Here is a 21,043-nt window from a genome sequence, read left to right as displayed (position 1 = left end):
ACAGACAGAGATCACAAGCAGGCAGAGAGGCAGGCAGAAAGAGAGGAGGAAGCAGGCTCCCCGCTGAGCAGAGAGCCTGATGTGGGGCTCGATCCCAGGACCCTGAGATCGTGACCTGAGCCGAGGGCAGCGGCTTAACCCACTGAGCCACCCAGGCGCCCCCTCTTGTCTGAATTTTAGAGTGGAATCAACAGCCAAAACCATTAACACTTGATTTTTGCTATTTTTTATATTGGTTTATTATTGCCTTGTGTGTGTAAATAGAGGCCAACCTATTCTGAAATGTTTCATATTTCTTTTGTATATTTCCCCCCAGTCAAATGGGAGTGTTGACTGACAGAGTTCACAATTAATAAGTGATTGATTGATTGATTGATTGATCAAAGATACTGAATATAATTCTTGTGCAGATTACAAAACACTTATCTAGATTACTGAAATTTAATAAAATAATTAATGTGAAGTATGAGGCCAAAATAAGTCTCATTTTCAATACTCTCTTCACTTTTATAATAGCTTTTTATTATTATTATTAATGTGCTTCAGGAAACAGATTTGCAGTTTCTGAGTGAGAGTTAAATATTTTGCCTGACAGTATGTACTTAAGAGCATTCCGAAACCACGGATAAAAAAAACCATGAATAAGGGGATTGCAGGTAGAGTTGAAGTATCCAAGCCACACTAAAAGATCAAGTACTATTATGGGAGTGGAATAGTCTAAATATGGGTCTATCAAAACAGCAAGAAAGCAAGGCAGCCAGCAAGCTAGAAAGACCCCCATTACTATACCTAAGGTCTTAGCTGCTTTCCTGTCCTTTTTCTTAGATATGTTTTTTTTTACTTCCCCCTTTGCGTTTTCAGGCATGTTGCTGATAACTCTAGCATGTCGTTTGGAAACAATAAAGATTTTGCCATAAATACCAACCATGATGGAGCCTGGAGTAAAGAAACAAGTAGTGAACAATATTGTCCCCCAAAATTTGTTGAAAGTAAGTGCACAGAAACGGAAACAAGCGACAAGAATCTCATAACTCTGCATACCAGCAACGTTGGCCTCAGACAGAACTAAACTAAAAGAGAAAAGAGCAGGGGCTGACCAGCAAAATGCCAACAGTCGCTTTATCATAGAGGTGGACATGGTGGCCGAGTAGTGCAAAGGGTAACACACGGCATAAAATCGATCAATAGCAATGGAGCAGAGGTGGAAAATGGAGGTTAGGCTTAGCATCATGTCAAAGCTTGCATGGAATTTACAAAAGCCATCCCCAAAATACCAGCAGCTCTCCACTGATCATACCATGCTATACGGCATAATGACAAAACCCAGCAGGAAGTCAGTGGTTGCCATGGAGAGGATCAGAAAATTTGTGGGAGAGTGAAGCTGCTTGAAATGTGATATGGAGATCATTATAACCAAGTTTCCAAAGATAGTGATAAACATGGCTGCGGTCATAATAGAATACATTATCACTCGGACATGCAAAGAACGGCTGATGGGAGGGCAAGATTTATTTCCAAATTTTGGACAACTGGATAAGTCTTCAGGAATATAAGTTAGATCCATGGTGCTTTATCATTTCTAATTCCGCTCTCTAGAAAGATGATTCAATGTTTCTTCTCTTCTTAAAATGATTACAGAAATTTCAGCTCCTAAAAGTGCAATAAGGTTCAAAGTCATCTGTTATTAATTCATTTCCATCTTTATTTATTTAAATATTTAAAATTATAAAATTGTGATGGTTTTCTGAGTTATTTGCTGCAGTAGGAAAGGAAAAGTTTCAACTGCTTATTCTTTCCTGTTCTGTTTTATTCTATTCCACCCATCTGATTGTTTATCCAACATGAGTTTATCTATTGAGTGCTCTGTTCTTTTTAATGTATTGGAAGCTTCTCAAGAGTTTATTCCCCTCTATAGGTATCTATAAATAGTCAAACTCATGAAGCAGAGAATACAATACTGGTTACCAGAATGGGGGAGGGAGAAGTTATTGTGCCATGGGTATAAACTTTCAGTTATGCTGGATGAATAAATTTCTAGAGATCTGCTATACAACATAGTCCCTCTTGTTAATAACATGGTATTGTGTACTTCAAAATATGTTAAGATGGTAAATCTCATGTAAGTGTTCCTAACACACACATATACAAACAACTAAAACTAAAAAAGAAAACAAAAAGGCAGGGGGACAGAAGGTTTTGGCTATGTCCGTTACCTTGATTATGGTGATGGTATCACAGGTTTTGTATATGTCCAAACTAATGAAATTGTCCAGCTTGTATGTCAATTTCACCTCAATAAAGCTGTTTTTAAAAAAAGAATTTATGGTTAACTTTTACCTTGAGCAATGACATTTCTAGAGACTCTTTTGAACTACAGCAAGTTAACATCCCTCATCATAAAAATACTTAATTCATGAAAGCTACGTGAAATCACAATGTTTTTCTTCACACATTCTTTCAATAATTTCACATTTTCTCTTTAAAGAGTCTGCAGGTGTTATAAGAGTTATAAATGGCATATGGCAGTTGAAATATAAGGAAAATCATGTACCTATGGGTCAAATCTGGGTCAATTCTTCATAGTTTCTCTACTCTCTACTCTCTTCATCCCCTCCTCTCTGTCCTTTAATGCCCTCTCCTCTTTGTTCCCCTTCCCTATGTTTCTTGAGTTTTGTCACTCTTCTGAAATTCTAACTACTGGAACCATGTCATAAGTTCCATCCCTGAGTGATCCATAAGGTTCACAAATTTCATGTTCATAGACTTAGGCCAGTCAAATCTCATGTGATTCTTACTGGTTACAGTGGGCTGAACAAGAGATAATGGATAAATGGGCATAAATCCAAACTCTTAGTAAGTTATTGCACCTTCTTTGCTATTTACTTTGGGATATAGGCTATCATGAAAAGTCATTTCAATGGCTGGTTCTGGCGATGTTTGATACTGTGCAGAGTTGGGGATTTTGTTCCAGCTGAAACTCACATAATCATAAATTTAATACTGTATGGAAAGCACAGACTCACAAACTTGTACAGTATGTAAGTTCATGATGATTAGTATACTTTAAGTGTATTATTACCCAAGAAACTCCCTGTCATACCTAAATTATACATATGAACTTAATGATGACAGCCAGGACATTGAAACATCATATGAATGTTGCATATAAATAACTGCTCCATTTTTTTTTTAAGGATTGAGAGGATTCTAGGAGGTGTTTCAACACGTGATCAAATTTTCCACCATACACATTACTACTTATATAAGGGAAACTTCACATAATTTCAGAACTGGAGAAGACTTCAAATGGAGTGTTTACATAAGACATATTATGGGATGCAGTTTCTAGCCCTAGCTGTTTTAAATCCTACAGTATGGCTTTGAAATCAGACCAACCTGGTTTGATGATTGGCTCAACCACTTATTAACCATATTACTTTAGACAAGTTTCTCGGTGTCCCTGAGCCTCAGTTTCCTCTAAAATGGGGATGCTGTCTCTGAAGGTATTTTAAACCAGTTACATTATTTTTACCTTCCTCCCTGATTTTCCTCCCAACAATTACAGCATCTCTTCCAAGTTTGCTTTATTTTGAATCTTCCATGTAATCTATTATGTTGAATCACAGACCTCTATGAAGTTGCCATTTTTGTAAGTAAAAAAATGTTCAAATATTAATAAGTTCAAAGAATTTACTATTGGGAACTTTTTCTTTTTCCCTCTTAAGTTTCAGATGGAAGAATGGACTGATAAAAAGGTTGGCATATCCTCAGTCACATACATGTGCTAGAAGTCAGATTTTCAATGTAAGATTATATTATGGAGGTAAAGTTTATTAAAAAGAATCTTCAGTGAGCACATTTATTTTAGCAGGAGGAAAAGGTAGCCCAAGCAAATTATAGGTTCAGAATCTAATTTTCATAACTTTAAAGTACAAATATCATTTAAGATTTAGTAGAAAATTGGAAATTTACAATCCACAGTTCTAACGGAAAGAGGCAAGTATTTGTACATGCTACCTGTAATGTACCAACTAATATTAGTATCACCATTGCTAGAAAACATTCCCTTGTTCTGGAACCTGTGTGGTAAAGAACTTAAAATTGCCATTACTATTCTGTGTATGTATGTACAGATATATAAATTAATCTAAATTAAGATTTTCCTCATTTTTTTAAAGTAGGCTGCATGCCCAGGGTGGAGCCCATGACCTTGAGATCAAGACCTGAGCCAAGATCAAGAGTCAGACACCTAACTGACTGAGCCACCCAGGCACCCTATGATTTTTCTCATTTTTAATAGTTGAGAAAATATCAGTGATGAAGGATCAACAAAAGAAGATATGAGTAACTGGTATTGTTGTTCTTTAATACACTTATTCAAATTAAATGTAATAAGAAGGAAATTTTAAAGTTTTTTTTATTTGAACACAAATTTGGATAATGTTTATAAATAATGTGCTTTCTTTCCTTTTCTCCTTTAAACTCTGATTGCCCTGCAATTTAAGGCCGAAGTGTAAAGTGTCTGAAGCATTTCAGCTGATTGCTCAACTGCTTAAGAGAACCACATAAAATTTCAAATTAACCTCTTAAAACATACACTCTGAATGTCTGCTCATGGTGTACCAGTAAGACAGTCTCTTATCAAAACCCATACCAATTTAAAGACCTGAAACTAATATTAACAATGACTGTTATTCTTCTTACCACAGGTCAGAAAATGTCCATTTTTAACATAATCTTCTAAGAAATTGATCTTAAGCTGCAAAGTCTCAAATATGAATTCTGTTTTTCATGCTTCAAAATTATTCTTAGCCTAAAAGCAAATTCCACCCAGAGAGCAGATTTGTGTGAATTTCTGATTGAAATTGTCAAATCAAGACAGCTGAATGACAGTACAAGCATATATAGTATAATAGAAAAAATAAGCCAAGGTTTGAAATTTATGAAAAGTCATGATATTGGATCTTTTCTGGTTAATTCCTTAACATCTAATATGAACTATAATGAATACTGAAAGCCTGCAATCACAAAGACTCTGGAAGAGGTTTCGGGGATGATAAGTAGTCCGTATTCAAATGTAACACTGAAAACTAAAATAGAAGAAAAAGGGTTCTGTTAAGTCCACTTTATAACTTTCTATAGCACTTTATACATCATGACATCAAAAAGTAAAAGTAATATCTGGCATATGAATGACTGATTTATTCCAAATGGCTCACAATTCATAAGTCAGCCTTATAAAACCACACGGCTCGGGCCACAGGCAGAGATGACCTCTTGAAATGTTGTCTTCTCAAAAGTAGTTGAGATCAGGAAACACATTTCAAGTGACAATAAATACACATGGGGAACAGGCAGAATAAACTTCATTTCAGAGAGCAGGGCAGAAAGTAGAGTGAAAATGAAAAGCACAGCAAAACATCTTTCTTATAATTAGTTATCAACGATGGCATCTCAAACGCCTGCAGAACAGAAGAATCTTTACTAAATCTAGGCATCAGAGAATGTGTTCAAAGTAGAGGCTCCAAGAGGAATTGAGCTGAATAAATCTTTTATCAAGATGACAGATATAAGGGAAAGAGTCTGAGAAAACACCTTGGCTAGAGCACCAGAACATGATTTTGCAGGCTGTAAATTTATGTTTTCAGCATCTGTTGCCTTTCTTGCCTTCAGTCGCAATAGCACAGCCACTTCTGCCCACAGTCTTTTCCATGTTGCCTTGTGAATGCAAACCACGTGGCTTGGCCAGCACCCCCTTTCCTCTGTCTGATTGCCTGTCCTTTCATCTCTAAGCACTTCAAGGCTCAACAAAACTACCATTTCTTTCCAGAAACCTTTTTTGACTCTACCAGTGGGAGTTAACCTCATGAAATTATAGACTGTTGGGGTGGCCAAAGGTGGTAGAGCTAGGTGATTCTGCTTCCTCATTTTACAGCTGACTTTGCTTTCAAATACCTTTGTTTCCTTCTTCTGGTACAATTCTTTTTTAAAAACAGCCTTATCTTAATGATAATTTAATTTCTTTCTCTTTCTTTCTTTCAAGATTTTATTTATTTATTTGAAAGAAAGAGCGAAAGAGCACAAGGCCAGGGAGGGGCAGAGGGTGAGGGAGAAGCAGGACCTCCACTGAGCAGGAAGCCCAAAGTGAGGTTCAATCCCAGGACCCTGGGATCATGACCTGAGCTGAAGGCAGGCATTTAACCTGCTGAGGCCCCTTAGGTGCCCCTTAACCATAAGTTTCTTGAAAGATTTCTGTATCTATCCCCATTAATCTTCCAACTCTTGCAACACTTTAGACAGAGCTATGTACATGGCAGATATGTAGGAACCCCTTACTCAGTTAAATGCAAGGACACTAATCCCAACACATCATGAAACCTGGTTAATGAGCATCTCCACTCATGATAGTAAGAGACATCTGGTTTAAGTAAGATTAAAATATTAGGAAAACAGTAAATCCTCTTCAGAAAGTAGCTAATAAACTTCCTCCCAAAACAAACAGTATTTTGTTGAATGAAATGCAGCCCACAATGAAAATTTTGTGTGTCTTAAGGTTTCTAAATTACTTGACAACACATTCCCACTATACCTAAGTCCTTGAAGGAACTATTGCCATTAAAGGCTGTAACCAACATTAAAACATAGGTCTTTCAGCTCCTGTCCAGTGACTCTCCCACCACATCTTACTTTCTCTAATTATCGTAACATTTTACTCCTGATCTATTTGGAAAGCATGAAAGTTTATGGCTTCATCTGCTTATCATTTTTCCCTCTTAGCCTTACTAATCAAAGTATCATCCATGAACCAGCCACATCGTCATCTCCTGGGAATATTTTGGGAAATTAAAAAATCTTAAGCCATCCTAAAGTGTACATCTTAGCAAGATACCTATATTATTTTTATGCCCAATGAATTCCATAATAACAATTCTAGACTAAAGAGAAACTGCATTTTTAGTTTGGACACTCTCAGTATCTGAAATGACTGAATGATTTAGAGCAGCAAAGAGCAACTGAATACCTTTAATCAATGTTGGTGACAAGAGAAAAATACAAAAAATGAAATAGGTAGTGAATTAAGTAGTATATTACAGGAATTGTTTATTAAATTATAATATTAAAATGAAGAGTACATTTTAGCATTTGAGACACATAAATACCTTTCATTTATTAAATCATATTTGGCATGGTTTTTGAATTTTACAAAAACATTTTTTATATGTCACCACATAGAAATTTACAAATCTTGCCAAACAAAATTTAATGAAAATTTTAAGACGTTTCTTTCACTTAAATATCATAAGAATCATTTTCCAGTCAGGAAAAAACCCCTACGTCCTCTACTGCAACAATTTCTGGTTCTCTATAAAATTTAATTATCTCTGTTCAATTATTCTGAAAAAGAGAATAAGTTAGCACTTTAAAAAAAAAAAAAGATAGTACATTTCCAATTCTTAGTATTGACCCAATACCTTCCCTCTCCTGAAAAGTTAGTTGTGAACCATGAGTCTCTTCTGGTGGCTTTGCAAGTATGAGATCAGGAAATTCTAGAAAGTGTAGTGTTGAGGACTGAGATATCTGATTCATATAACTTTGCCTCTGCTCTCCAGAGACCTGAAATAGAAAACTCCGATACAGGAGCTCCAAGAGAGGAGCTAAGTACAGAGCCCCAGTGGGATTGCTCTTCTAACTCTCTTTCTTGGAGGATATTGAAAGTGTGTGTGTGTGTGTGTGTGTGTGTGTGTGTGTGTGTGTGTGTGTGTGTTTTAAAGATTTTATTTATTTATTTGACAGAGAGAGACACAGCAAGAAAGGGAACACAAGCAGAGAGAGTGAGAGAGAGAGAAGCAGGGTTCCCACTGAGCAGGGAGCTTGATGCGGGGCTCAATCCCAGGACCCTGGGATCATGACCTGAGCTGAAGGCAGACACTTACTGACTGAGCCACCCAGGTGCCCCGTGTATGTTTTTATTCTGTTATGTTAGTCATTATACAGTACATCATTAGTCTTTGATATAGAGTTCCATGATTCATTGTTTGCATATAACACCCAGTGCTCCATGCAATACACGCCCTCCTTAATGCCCATTACAAGGCTAACCCATTCCCCTGCCTACCTCCCCTTTAAAATCCTCAGTTTGTTTCTTGAAGTCCATAGTCTCTCATGGTTTGTCTCCCGCTCCGATCCGCTCCCCCTTCATTTTTCCCTTCATTCTCCTAATGTCTTCCATGCTATTCTTTATGTTCCACAAATAAGTGAAACCATATGATAATTGACTTTCTCTGCTTGACTTATTTCACTTAGCATAATCTTCTCCAGAACCATCCATGTTTATGTAAAATTCCTCCTTTCTGATGGCTGAGTAATAGTCCATTGTATATATGGACCACATCTTCTTTTTATAAAGGTACTCTTTTTAAAGATTTTATTTATTTACTTGACAGGCAGAGATCACAAGTATGCAGAGAGGCAGACAGACAGAGAGAGGAGGAAACAGACTCCCCACTGAGAAGAAAGTCCAATGTGGTGCTCGATCCCAGGACCCTGCAATCATGACCTGAGCTGAAGACAGAGGCTTTAACCCACTGAGCCACCCAGGTGCCCAGACCACATCTTCTTTATCCATTCATCTATTGAAGAGCATCTCAGCTCTTTCCACCATTTGGCAATTGTGGACATTGCTGCTATGTACTTTGTGGTACATACGGCCCTTCTTTTCACTACATTTTTATCTTTGGGGTAAATACCCAATAGCGCAATTGCAGGGTTATAGGGTAGCTCTATTTAATTCTTTGAGGAAACTCTGCACTGTTTTCCAAGTGGCTGTATCAACTTTTATTCCCACCAATAGTATAAAAGTGTTCCCCATCTCCATGACCTCTCTAACATTTGTTGTTTTTTGCTTTGTCAATTTTTGCCATTCTAACTGGTATAAGGTGGTATCTCAATGTGGTTTTGATTTGAATTTTCCTGGAGGCTAATGATGATGAACATTTTTTCTTGGGTCTGTTAGTCATTTATCTTCTTTTGAGAAGTGTCTGTTAATGTCTTCTGCCCATTTTTTTTACTTGATTACTTGTTTTTTGGATGTTGAGTTTGAGAAGTTCTTTATAGATCTTGAATATAGATCCTTTGTCCATGGTATCATTTGCAAACATCTTCTCCCATTCCATGTGTTGCCTCTTAGTTTTGTTGACTGTTTTTTTGCTGTGCAGAAGCTTTTTAGCTTGGTGAAGTCCCAAAAGTTCATTTTTGCTTTTGATTCCCTTGTCTTCGGAGATGTATTTTTTTTTAAAGTTGCTGTGGCCGAAGTTGAAGAGGTTACTACCTATGTTCCCCTTTAGGATTTTGATGGATTCCTGTTTCACATTGAGGTCTTTCATACATTTTGAGTTTATCTTTCTCTGTGGTGTAAGAGAATGATTGAGTTTCATTCTTCTGTATAGAGCTGTCCAATTTTCCCAGCACCATTCATTGAAGAAACTGTCTTTTTTCCCCCTTAGGTATCTTTTCCTGTTTTATCGAAGATTATTTGACCAGAGTTGAGGGTCCATATCTGGGCTCTCTATTCTGTTCCATCTGTCTATGCATCTGCTTTTGTGCCAAAACTATGCTGTCTTGGTGATCACAGCTTTCTAAATTAGCTTGAAATCAGGTGATGTGGTGCCCCCAGCTTTGTTTTTCTTTTTCACAATTTCCTTGGTGATTCAGGGTCTTTTCTGGTTCCATACAAATTTTAGGATTGTTTGTTCCAGCACTTTGAAAAATGCCATTAATATTTCTTTAAATTTCTTTTCAGTGTAACAGCATTCATTGTTTTTGCACCACACCCAGTGCTCCATGCAATATGTGCCCTCCCTAAGACCCACCACCTTGTTCCCCCAACCTCCCATCCCCCGCCCCTTCAAGACCCTCAGGTTGTTTTTCAGAGTCCACAGTCTCTCATGGTTCAGCTCCCCTTCCAATTTCCCTCAACTCCCTTCTTCTTTCCATCTCCCCATGTCCTCTATGTTATTTGTTATGCTCCACAAATAAGTGAAACCATATGATAATTGACTCTCTCTGCTTGACTTATTTCACTCAGCAAAATCTCTTCCAGTCCCGTCCATGTTGCTACAAAAGTTGGGTATTCATCCTTTCTGATAGAGGCATAATACTCCATAGTGTATATGGACCACATCTCCCTTATCCATTTGTCTGTTGAAAGGCATTTTGGATCTTTCCACAGTTTGGCAACTGTGGCCATGGCTTCTATAAACATTGGGGTACAAATGGTCCTTCTTTTCACCACATCTGTATTTTAGGGGTAAATACCCAGGAGTGCAATTGCAGGGTCATAGGGAAGCTCTATTTTTAATTTCTTGAGGAATCTCCACACTGTTCTCCAAAGTGGCTACTTGCATTTCCACCAACAGTGGAAGAGGGTTCCCCTTTCTCCACATCCTTTCCAACACATGTTGTTTCCTATCTTGCTAATTTTGGCCATTCTAACTGGTGTAAAATAGTATCTTAATGTGGTTTTAATTTGAATCTCCCTGAAGGCTAGTGATGATGAACATTTTTTCATGTGTCTGATAGCCATTTGTATGTCTTGATTGGAGAAGTGTCTGTTCATATCTTCTGCCCATTTTTTGATATGATTGTCTGTTTTGTGTGTGTTGAGTTTGAGGAGTTCTTTATAGATCCTGGATATCAATCTTTTGTCTGTACTGTCATTTGCAAATATCTTCTCCCATTCCGTGGGTTGCCTCTTTGTTTTATTGACTGTTTCCTTTGCTGAGCAGAAGCTTTTGATCTTGATGAAGTCCCAAAAGTTCATTTTTGCTTTTGTTTCCTTTGCCTTTGGAGATATATCTTGAAAGAAGGTACTGTGGCTGATACCAACGAGGTTACTGCCTGTGTTCTCCTCTAGAATTCTGATGGATTCCGGTCTCATGTTGAGGTCTTTTATCCAGAGATACAGTAGAACATATCATTGAAACTAGAAGCTGATTTTTTGAAAGAATCAATAAGATTGATAAACCATTGGCCACACTAATCCAAAAGAAAAGAGAGAAAGCCCAAAATAATAAAATTATGAATGAAAAGGGAGAGATCACAACTAACACCAAGGAAGTAAAAGCAATCATCAGAAGTTATTATCAACAGTTATATGCCAGTAAGCTAAGCAACCAAGATGAAATGGATACATTCCTGGAAAACTATAAACTCCCAAAATTGAACCAGGAAGAAATGAACAACCTGAATAGACTGATATCTAGCAACGAGATTGAAGCAATGATCAAAAACCTCCCAAAACACAAGAGCCCAGGACTTGACGGATTCCCTGGTGAATTCTACAAACCTTCAAAGAAGAAATAACACCTATTCTCCTGAAGCTGTTTCAAAAAATTGAAGCAGAAGGAAAATTTCCAGACTCTTTTTATGAAGCCAGCATTACCTTGATCCCCAAACCAGGCAAAGACCTTACCAAAAAGGAGAATTTCAGGCCAATATCACTGATGAATATGGATGCGAGGATTCTCAACAAGATACTAGCAAACAGGATCCAACAGTACATTAAAAAGATTATCCACCATGACCAGGTGGGATTCATCCCTGGGCTACAAGGGTGGTTCAACATTCGCAAATCAATCAATGTGATAGAACAAATCAATAAGAGAAGAGAGAAAAACCACATGGTCCTCTCAATCGATGCAGAAAAAGCATTTGACAAAATCCAGCATCCATTCCTTATTAAAACGTTTCAAAGTATAGGGATAGAGGGAACATTCCTGAACTTCATAAAATCTATCTATGAAAGACCCACAGCAAATATCATCCTCAATGGGAAAAAGCTTGCAGCCTTCCCATTGAGATCAGGAACACGACAAGGATGCCCACTCTGACCACTCTTGTTCAACATAGTATTAGAAGTCCTAGCAATAGCAATCAGACAACAAAGAGAAATAAAATGTATCCAAATTGGCAGTGAAGAAGTCAAAGTCTCTCTCTTCGCAGATGACATGATTCTTTATATGGAAAACCCAAAAGATTCCACCCCCAAACTACTGGAACTCATACAGCAATTCAGCAACGTGGCAGGATACAAAGTCAATGTACAGAAACCAGTGGCTTTCTTATACACTAACAATGAAAATACAGAAAGGGAAATTAGAGAATTGATTCCATTTACTATAGCACCAAGAACCATAAGATACCTGGGAATAAACCTAACCAAAGAGGTAAAGGATTTGTACTCGAGGAACTACAGAACACTCATGAAAGAAATTGAAGAAGACACAAAAAGATGGAAGACCATTCCATGCTCTTGGATCAGAAGAATAAACATTGTTAAAATGTCTACTTCCTAGAGCAATCTATACTTTTAATGCCATTCTGATCAAAATTCCACCAGTATTTTTCAACAAGCTGGAGCAAATAATCCTAAAATTTGTATGGAATCAGAAGAGACCCCGAGTTGCTAAGGAAATGTTGAAAAACAAAAATAAAACTGGCGTGGGCGCCTGGGTGGCTCAGTGGTTAAGCCGCTGCCTTCGGCTCAGGTCATGATTTCAGGGTCCTGGGATCGAGTCCCGCATCGGGCTCTCTGCTCAGCGGGGAGCCTGCTTCCTCCTCTCTCTCTCTCTGCCTGCCTCTGTGCCTACTTGTGATTTCTCTCTGTCAAATAAATAAATAAAATCTAAAAAAAAAAAAAAAAACTGGCGGCATCACATTACCTGATTTCAAGCTTTACTACAAAGCTGTGATCACCAAGACATTGTGGTACTGGCATAAAAAAAGACACATACCTGTACCCCTGGGGATAAAAATATATGTTTATAAAAAATAAAAAATTATATTAAAAAAAAAAAAAGACACATAGACATAGACCAATGGAACACAGTAGAGAGCCCAGATATGGACCCTCAACTCTATGGGCAAATAATCTTTGACAAAACAGGAAAAAATATACAGTGGAAAAAGGTCTCTTCAATAAATGGTGCTGGGAAAACTGGACAGCTATATGTAGAAGAATGAAACTCGACCATTCTCTTACCCCATATCATTAATATTTTGATTGGGATGGCATTTAAAGTCTAGATTGCTCTGGGCAGCATAGACACTTTAACAATGTTTATTCTTCTGATCCATGAGCTTGGAATATTTTTCCATCTCTTTGTGTCTTCTTTGATTTCTTTCATGAGTGCTCTGTAGTTTCTAGAGTATAGATCCTTTACCACTTTGGTTAGGTTTATTCCAAGGTATCTTATAGCTTTTGGTGCTGTTGTAAATGGAATTGATTCCCTAGTTTCTCTTTCTACAGTTACATTGTTAGTGTATAGGAAAGCAACTGATTTCTGTGTATTGATTTTGTATCCTGCCACATTACTGAATTATTATATGAGTTCTATTAATTTGGGGGTAGAGTCTTTTGGGTTTTCCACATAAAGCATCATGTCATCTGTGAAGAGAGTGTTTGAACTTTTTCTTTGCCAATTTGAACACATTTTATTCTTGCTGTAGCTAGGACTTCTAGTATTGTGTTGAACAATAGTGGTGAGAGTGAGCATCCTTGTCATGTTCCTGATCTTAAGGAAAAGTTCTCAGGTTTTCCCCATTGAGAATGATATTCCATGTGGGTTTTTCATAGATGGATTTTATGAAATTGAGGAATGTTCCCTTTATCCCTGTACTCTGAAGAGTTTTAATCAGGAAAGATGCTGTATTTAATCAAATGCTTTTTCTGCATCAATTGAGAGGATCATGTGGTTCTTCTCTGTCCTCTTAATGTGTTCTATCACTTTGATTGATTTGGGAATGTTGAGCCACCTTTGAATTGCAAGGATAAATTCCACCTGGTCATGGTGGATAATCCTTTGAAGGTACTGTTAGATCCTATTAGCTAAGATACTGCTGAGAATTTTGCATCCATATTCACCAGAGACATTGGTCTGAAATTCTCCTTTTTGATGGAGTCTTTGCCTGGTTTGGGCATCAAGGTAATGCTGGTTTTATAGAAAGAGTTTGGAAGTTTTCCTTCTGTTTCTATTTTCTGAAACAACTTCAGAAAAATAGGTATCATTTCTTCTTTGAATGTTTGGTAGAATTCCCCAGAGAATCCATCAGGTCCTATACTCTTGTTTTTGGGAAGGTTTTTGATCCCTCTTTCAATCTTGTTACTGGTTATTGGTCTATTCAGGTTGTCAAATTCTTTCTGTTTCAGTCTTGGTAGCTTATAGGTTTCCAGGAATGCATACATTTCTTCTAGGTTGCTTAACTTATTGGCATATAACTGTTAATAATAATTTCTGATGATTGTTTCTATTTCCTTTGTGTTAGTCATGATATATACCCTTTCATCCATAATGTTATTAATTTGGGTCTTTTCTCTCTCCTTTTGGGTAAGTTTGGTCAGTAGTTTATCGATCTTACTAATTCTTTCAAAAAACCAGCTTCTAGTTTCATCAATGTGTTCTACTGTATTTCTGGTTTTTAATTCATTGATCTCTGCTCTAATATTAATTATTTCCCTCCTTGTGCATAGGTTAGGCTTAATTTGTTGTTGATTCTCCAGTTCTTTAAGGTGTAAAGATAGTGTGTGTTAGGGATTTTTCTATTTTTTGAGTGAGGCTTGTACGACTATGTATTTCCCCTTTAGGACCACCTTTGTGGTATCCCATAGGTTTTGGACTGAAGTGTTTTCATTCTTGTTGGTTTCCATGAATTGTTTAAGTTCTTCTTTGATTTTCTGGTTGACCCAAACATTCTTGAACAGGATGGTCTTTAGCTTCTAAGTGTTTGAATTTCTTCCAAACTTTTTCTTGTGATTGAGTTCCAGTTTCAAAGCACTGTGGTCTGAGAATTTGCAGGGAATAATCTCAATCTTTTGGATAAGTTGAGCCCTGATTTGTGGACTCAATATATGGTCTATTCTGGAGAAAATTTCATGTGCGCTCAAGGAGAATGAGTATTCGTTGTTTTATGGTGGAATGTTCTTTATATATCTATGAGGTCTATTTGGTCCAGTGTGTCATTCAAAACTCTTGTTTTTTGTTTTGTTTTTGTTGTTGTTGATTTTCTGCTTAAATGGTCTATCTGTTGCTGAGACTGGGGTGCTGAGATATCCTACAATTAATCTGTTATTATCAATATGTCTCTTTATTTTGGTTAACAGTTGGCTTATATAGTTGGCTGCTCCCATGTTGGAGGCATAGATATTTACAACTGTGAGAACTTCTTGTTGGATAGATCTTTTAAGAATTATATAGTGTCTTTCTGTATTTCTAACTACAGTCTTCAGCTGAAAATTCAGTTTGTCTAATATGAGAATTGCTACCCCATCTTTCTTTTGTAGTCTATTGGCATGAAGGATGGTCCTAAATCCCTTTACTTTCAGTCTGGATATATCTTTACGTTCAAAATTAGTCTCTTGTAGACAGCATATGAATGGGTCCTGTCTTTTTATCCAATCTGCAACCCTGTGCCATTTTATGGGAGAATTTAGCCCATTCACATTGAGAGTGATTATTGAAAGATATGGTTTTACTGTCTTCCTGTTGTCTGTAGAGTTCCTTGTTTCTATAGATTATTTCTGTAAATGTCTGTTCTATATCATTCTTGGGGTCTTTCTCCTTTCATAGAACACCCCCCCCCTTAATATTTCTTGAAGATCCAGCTTCGTGGTCACATATTCTTTCAGTTTTTGCTGGTTTTGAAAGTTCTTTATCTCTCCATCCATTCTAAGTGACAGCCTTGCAAGATAAAATATTCTTGGCTGCATGTTCTTCTCATTTAGGAAGCTGAAAATATCTTTCCAGCCCTTTCTGGCTTGCCAGGACTCTGTGGACAAGTCTGATGTTATTCTGATGTTCCTCCCTCTGTATGTAAGGAATCTTTTCCCTCTAAGCGTCCTTAAGATGGTTTCCTTGGTTTTAAGATTTATGAGTTTTGCTATTACATGCCTGGGCATTAGTCTGTTCTCTTTGATCTTGGGAAGGGACCTCTCTACCTCTAGGACACGAATGCTTATTTCATTACCCAGTTTAGGAAAGTTCTCAGCTATGATTTGCTCAACTATATCTTCTGGTCCTTTCTCTCTCTCCACCTTCTCAGGGATCCCAATAATTCGGACATTGGAACATTTTATGGAGTCATTTTTTTCTCTGATTCTGTTTTATGAGTTTTAAGCTGTTTGTTTCAGGCTTCCTCCTATTCCTTCTTTCCTTCTTTTCTATCAGTTTGTCTTCTAGATCACTAATTCATTCTTTTGTCTCATTTACCCTAGCTGTTCGAGTATCTAGATTAGATTGGATATCATTGATAGCATTTTTTTAAAAGATTTTTATTTATTTATTTGATAGACAGAGAGAGATCACAAGTAGGCAGAGAGGCAGGCAGAGAGAGAGGGGGGAGCAGACTCCCCGCTGAGCAGAGAGCCCATTGTGGGGCTCCATCCCAGGACCCTGAGATCATGACTTGAGCTGAAGGCAGAGGCTTAAACCACTGAGCCACACAGGCGCCCCAGATTGATAGCATTTTTAAGTTCTGCCCGATCAGGTCTCATTTCTGTCCTTAGAGAATCTATGTTGTGATTAATGGTTTTCTCCATCCTAGCTATTTTCTGCATAACTGTTACCCTGAGGTCTATTTTCAACATCTTGTTTATATCTTTATCTATTAGTTCTGTAGTGGAGATCATAGTCTGTGAATTTTTCCTGTATTTGGGGTTCCTCCTCTTAGTCATTCTGTTGAGGGGTGGTTGAGGGAATATATAGAGTCCAGATTATTGACCACAACTGAAACAAGATTCACTTGTTTTATAGGGACCTTTGAGTTGTTGGCCTCTTGATCTTCCAGTCTGTCTTCTGGGGGAGGGGTCTGTCCTGCTGTTACTCAGGCAACCCAGTTTGAGCAGAGTTGCCCAGCCTCCTATTGTGGGGATGGGCTTTGTAAAAACAGTTTTGCGGGGGGGGGGGGTTATTCTCTGGGTGCTTTCTCTGACGACTTCTGCTTCTCTTCTAAGAGGCAGAAGTGACATATCCAAACCTGTCTCAGAACAGAGAGATTGCAGTCTGATTTCCAGAGAGTCCTCCACGACACACTGACTCCGTTTTTGTCTGTGCTGCCCGAAACCGCGGCATCCTGGGTTGTGTGCCCCACAGCTGCACTCCCAGTTCTTGCTGGCTCCACAGCTCCACAGTCCTACAGCTCCAGCTTTCAGTCTGGAGAGGTTCCCTAAAGTCCTTTCCCTGCCACTACCAGTCTGCGAGTGGGTGCCCAGTTCAGCACAGGAGACTTTTACACTCCAGTGGCCAAGGATCCCAGAGACTCCCTCCTCCTTCCATTATCTTGCAATATCTGCCTGCAGAATCATGGCTCTCTGCTTCATACCTCAAAACTAACCACTGGGGATATTCTGTTTGTAGAGATCCAGACATATCTTCTTTCATCTCAGGCTAATTTCATGGGTGTGCAGACTGGCCTGGTAGATATCCAGGTCAATTCAGGGGACTGGATGAAATAGGGTCCCTTACTCCCCACCATCTTTGTCCCCTATTCTGTGTGTTTTTAATGTCCCAAGTAGTTTTCAGTTTTTCTTTTTCTTTTTCTTTTTTTTTTTCCAAATTAAAGACAATTTTATATCCATTGTATGGGGATTCGGGCTTCATTCTGGGAAGATAAGTTACCAAAGATAAGGTATCTTTCTGTATATTAAGAATATACAGGGGCGCCTGGGTGGCTCAGTGGGTTAAATCCTCTGCCTTCGGCTCAGGTCATGATCCCAGGGTCCTGGGATCCAGCCCTGCATCGGACTCTCTGCTCAGCAGGGAGCCTGCTTCCTCCTTTCTCTCTCTGCCTGCTTCTCTACCTACTTGTGATCTCTGTCTGTCAAATAAATAAATAAATCTTTAAAAAAGAAAAAGAATATACAGATATGTGTAGGCTAAATTAAACACTGGCTGATATCCAAAGGAGGGACAATTGTCTGACCCAGAAAAGATGACTGTGTACACTTTGACTCCTGAATGTAATAAGATATTAGAGTAAGAGGGAAGTATTTATTTTTGCCTTAGAGATTTATACTAGTTTGACTAAAATACTTAGTAAGAGCATTCAATTAAAGTGTCACAAACCAGGGTGCCTGGGTAGCTCAGTCACTTAAGTGGTTGCCTTTGGCTCAAGTCATGAACCCAGGGTCCTGGGATCGAATTCCCCATCTGGCTCCTTGCTCAGCAGGGAGTCTGCTTCTCCCTCTTCCTTTGCCTGCTGCTTTGCATGCTTGTGTTCTCTATTTCTTTCTCTGTCTCTCTGTCAAAAAAATACATAAAGTGGGGTGCCTGTGTGTCTCATTTGGTTAAGTGACTGCCTTCTGCTCAGGTCATGATCCCAGGGTCGTGGGATCAAGTCTTGCATTGGACTCCCTGCTCATCAGGGGCTCTGTTTCTCCCTCTCCCTCTGCCTGCTGCTCTGCCTGCTTGCGCTCTCTATCAAATAAATAAGTATAATTTTACATAAATAAATAAATAAAATGTCAAAAATCTTGAAAAAATCTGTTCAGTAAACAAAGAACACTGAAAAAGAAGTCTAGAGAACCAGGTTCTATTTCTGCTTTTATAATTAGGGCAAATCATTTAATATCTCTGGGTTCTGTTTTCTCATTTGCAACTTCCTACAAAATTGTGGGTGCAGAGGGGAAACTATTAACTGTGGGACACTGATGAAAGGCAGACACTGCATAGGAGGCTGGATCACTTTCTTCACCAGTAAATAAGTCGGGATGACTACATTCTGAAACCAAAAAGTGTCATGAAAACCTACAGAAAAAATTATCTGTTTCAGTGAAAGTGGACTTAATGAGCAGAACTTTACAAAGGGGCTATTTAATGTTTTTAAATATGAATAGGATCTAGGAGAAAAAGAAAGAAGCATTATAAGAAACTTTACAGTGCACACAGGGCTGTCAAATTTTTCTTGCATCTCTAAGCATCAGCATAAATAGTAACAACCATCACAAACAGTATCTTTCTGTTAAAAAAAGGAAAAGAAGAAAAGAAAGAAAGAAAGGAATGTCTCAAGCTTTCCAACAAATGTCAATAGACAAACTTATACCAAGATATTTACTTTGATTTTTTAAAATCATGTTTTAAAGAATTGGGAGAAAATTTAATAAATATTAATTCAAAATTTTTCTACTTTACAGTTAAACTAAAATCTACTTTACTCATTTTTTAAAATAAAGGCAAAAATAAAATAAAATAAATAAAGACAGGAACATCTGTGTGCATATGTATGTGCTCAAATGCCAAAACACACAAACATCAGTATTTCATTAAAAAGAATTACCAAATAGACTCAATAGCATCCAACACACCATATTAGCTCTCCTAATTGCACCTGGATTTAATTACTCTCTTTTTGGAAAATTATTGTTTCTATTTATTCTGTACTTGCAATCTCTTTCACCATCTCAAAGCATCTCCACCATCTCTCCTCTACTCTAAGGCTATAAGGAGGGACCAAACTATCAGCAGTCTGGCAAGGAAAAAAGGTCTAGACCACATGTGGCTGGGCCATCTTTGGGCAGGTATGCAAAATTAATATTTCAGCTGACCACTGAATGGTCACTGTTTAATTGTGATCTGTGCAATTAGCTAAGATCAAAGCAAATTTATGGGCAGTTACGCAAACTTTTCCACAAAGAGAAAAAATTGCTAATTTTTTCATTACTATAATGTAAATAAAGAAATTAACAAAAAAATTTTAGCAAAATGCAGTTCACACACACACACAACTAAAATTAAAACATTATAAGGCAATATTTATCCTTAATACAATTGATATATTCTGAGATGATCTATCTTCTCCTGTTATATTTTGTTTTTCATGAAAAATGTTTGCAGTCAGTGGTTTGGTGGCACCACTCAAATCCACTGACAAGAAGAGATTAATTTTTCAGGAATTCTGAGAGCCAGATGACATCACATTCATAGCGTATAAATCAGCAAAGGAAGATATATGTATATATGTGTGTGTGTGTGTGTGTGTGTGTGTGTGTGTGTGTATATACACATATAAGCTAGAATCATTTTCATGGAATACCATAAAAGGCAATCTATATCTATATATATCTATTTATCTCAAGGAAATAGTCAAATTCCACAAATAGTGGCTCTTTCCTTCTTTCTTTTCTTTCCTCCCTCCTTCCTTCCTTCCATTCTTTTCAGAGCCAGTTGTTAAATACTTAACAGCACACCACAGTCTGCAGATGACTAGCTTCTTTTCAGGAGTTATTTATGGGTCTCAGCTTACAGTTAAAAGGACACTGAATATCAAAAATATGCTTTCCAGTACTAGCTGAGACCCTTAAGTGAGAGGAGGAAGCTAAGAAAACCAGTACCCGTAAATACTGGTTTTCTTAGCTTCCTCCTCTCACCACTCTATGATTCAAACATGTATGTATAAATATATTAAACAAACCAAAAATCACAAGTTTTTGGTATATATTTACATTTATTAAAAATCAGAACATAGGGATGCCTGGGTGGTTCAGTCCATTTAGTGGCTGACTCTTGGTTTCAGCTCAAGTCATAATCTCAGGGCAGTGAAGTCCCGCTACCAGTAAAGTTCTGCACTGGGCATGGGGTCTGCCTAAGATTCTCTCGCTCTCCCTCTGCTCCTACCCCTACTTGTGCACACACTGTCTCTCTCAAAATAAAAAGAAATAAGAACACCAATTAGCAATACAAAATGTGAATGAGTCTCAGGAAGGAAGGAAACACTGAGCAGAGTTCTGCAAATAAACAGAAACTTGTCAGTGGCTGTGATTAAGGTGATACATGAGTGAAAATATGAATGAAATCTGTTGCCTCTGATGTGCAGTTGCCCTTTTCTTTTAAGAAACGTTTAGCCTCACCACAGTAAAATCTAGTAAAGTGTAACTTCCTGCAAACCAAGGACTGGTTCCTGACAGAATATGTATTTTTGAAATTATTGCTATATTTATTTATCTATAATTATTAGTTGTTGATGTTTCAAAATACATTTGTTTGGATGCTGAGGA

The 21,043-nt window shown here is 37.6% G+C and overlaps 1 protein-coding gene across 1 annotated transcript; it reads right to left on the bottom strand.

The window, feature by feature from the left end:
* Positions 1 to 532: 532 nt before the first annotated feature.
* On the bottom strand, positions 533 to 7,561 carry LOC309865218 (trace amine-associated receptor 3-like; the record flags this gene model as incomplete). The annotated part of the gene is given in 4 exon segments (XM_082731442.1): positions 533 to 1,291; positions 1,295 to 1,650; positions 2,214 to 2,301; positions 7,473 to 7,561. Coding segments are annotated over 2 exon segments (1,029 nt in total). The 5' UTR covers positions 1,565 to 1,650; positions 2,214 to 2,301; positions 7,473 to 7,561.
* Positions 7,562 to 21,043: the final 13,482 nt, after the last annotated feature.

Source organism: Mustela nivalis (genome assembly GCF_964662115.1).
Source record: "Mustela nivalis genome assembly, chromosome: 5".
In the NCBI taxonomy this organism is placed as follows: Eukaryota; Metazoa; Chordata; class Mammalia; order Carnivora; family Mustelidae; genus Mustela; species Mustela nivalis.
This window is presented reverse-complemented; position numbering and strand designations above follow the sequence as displayed.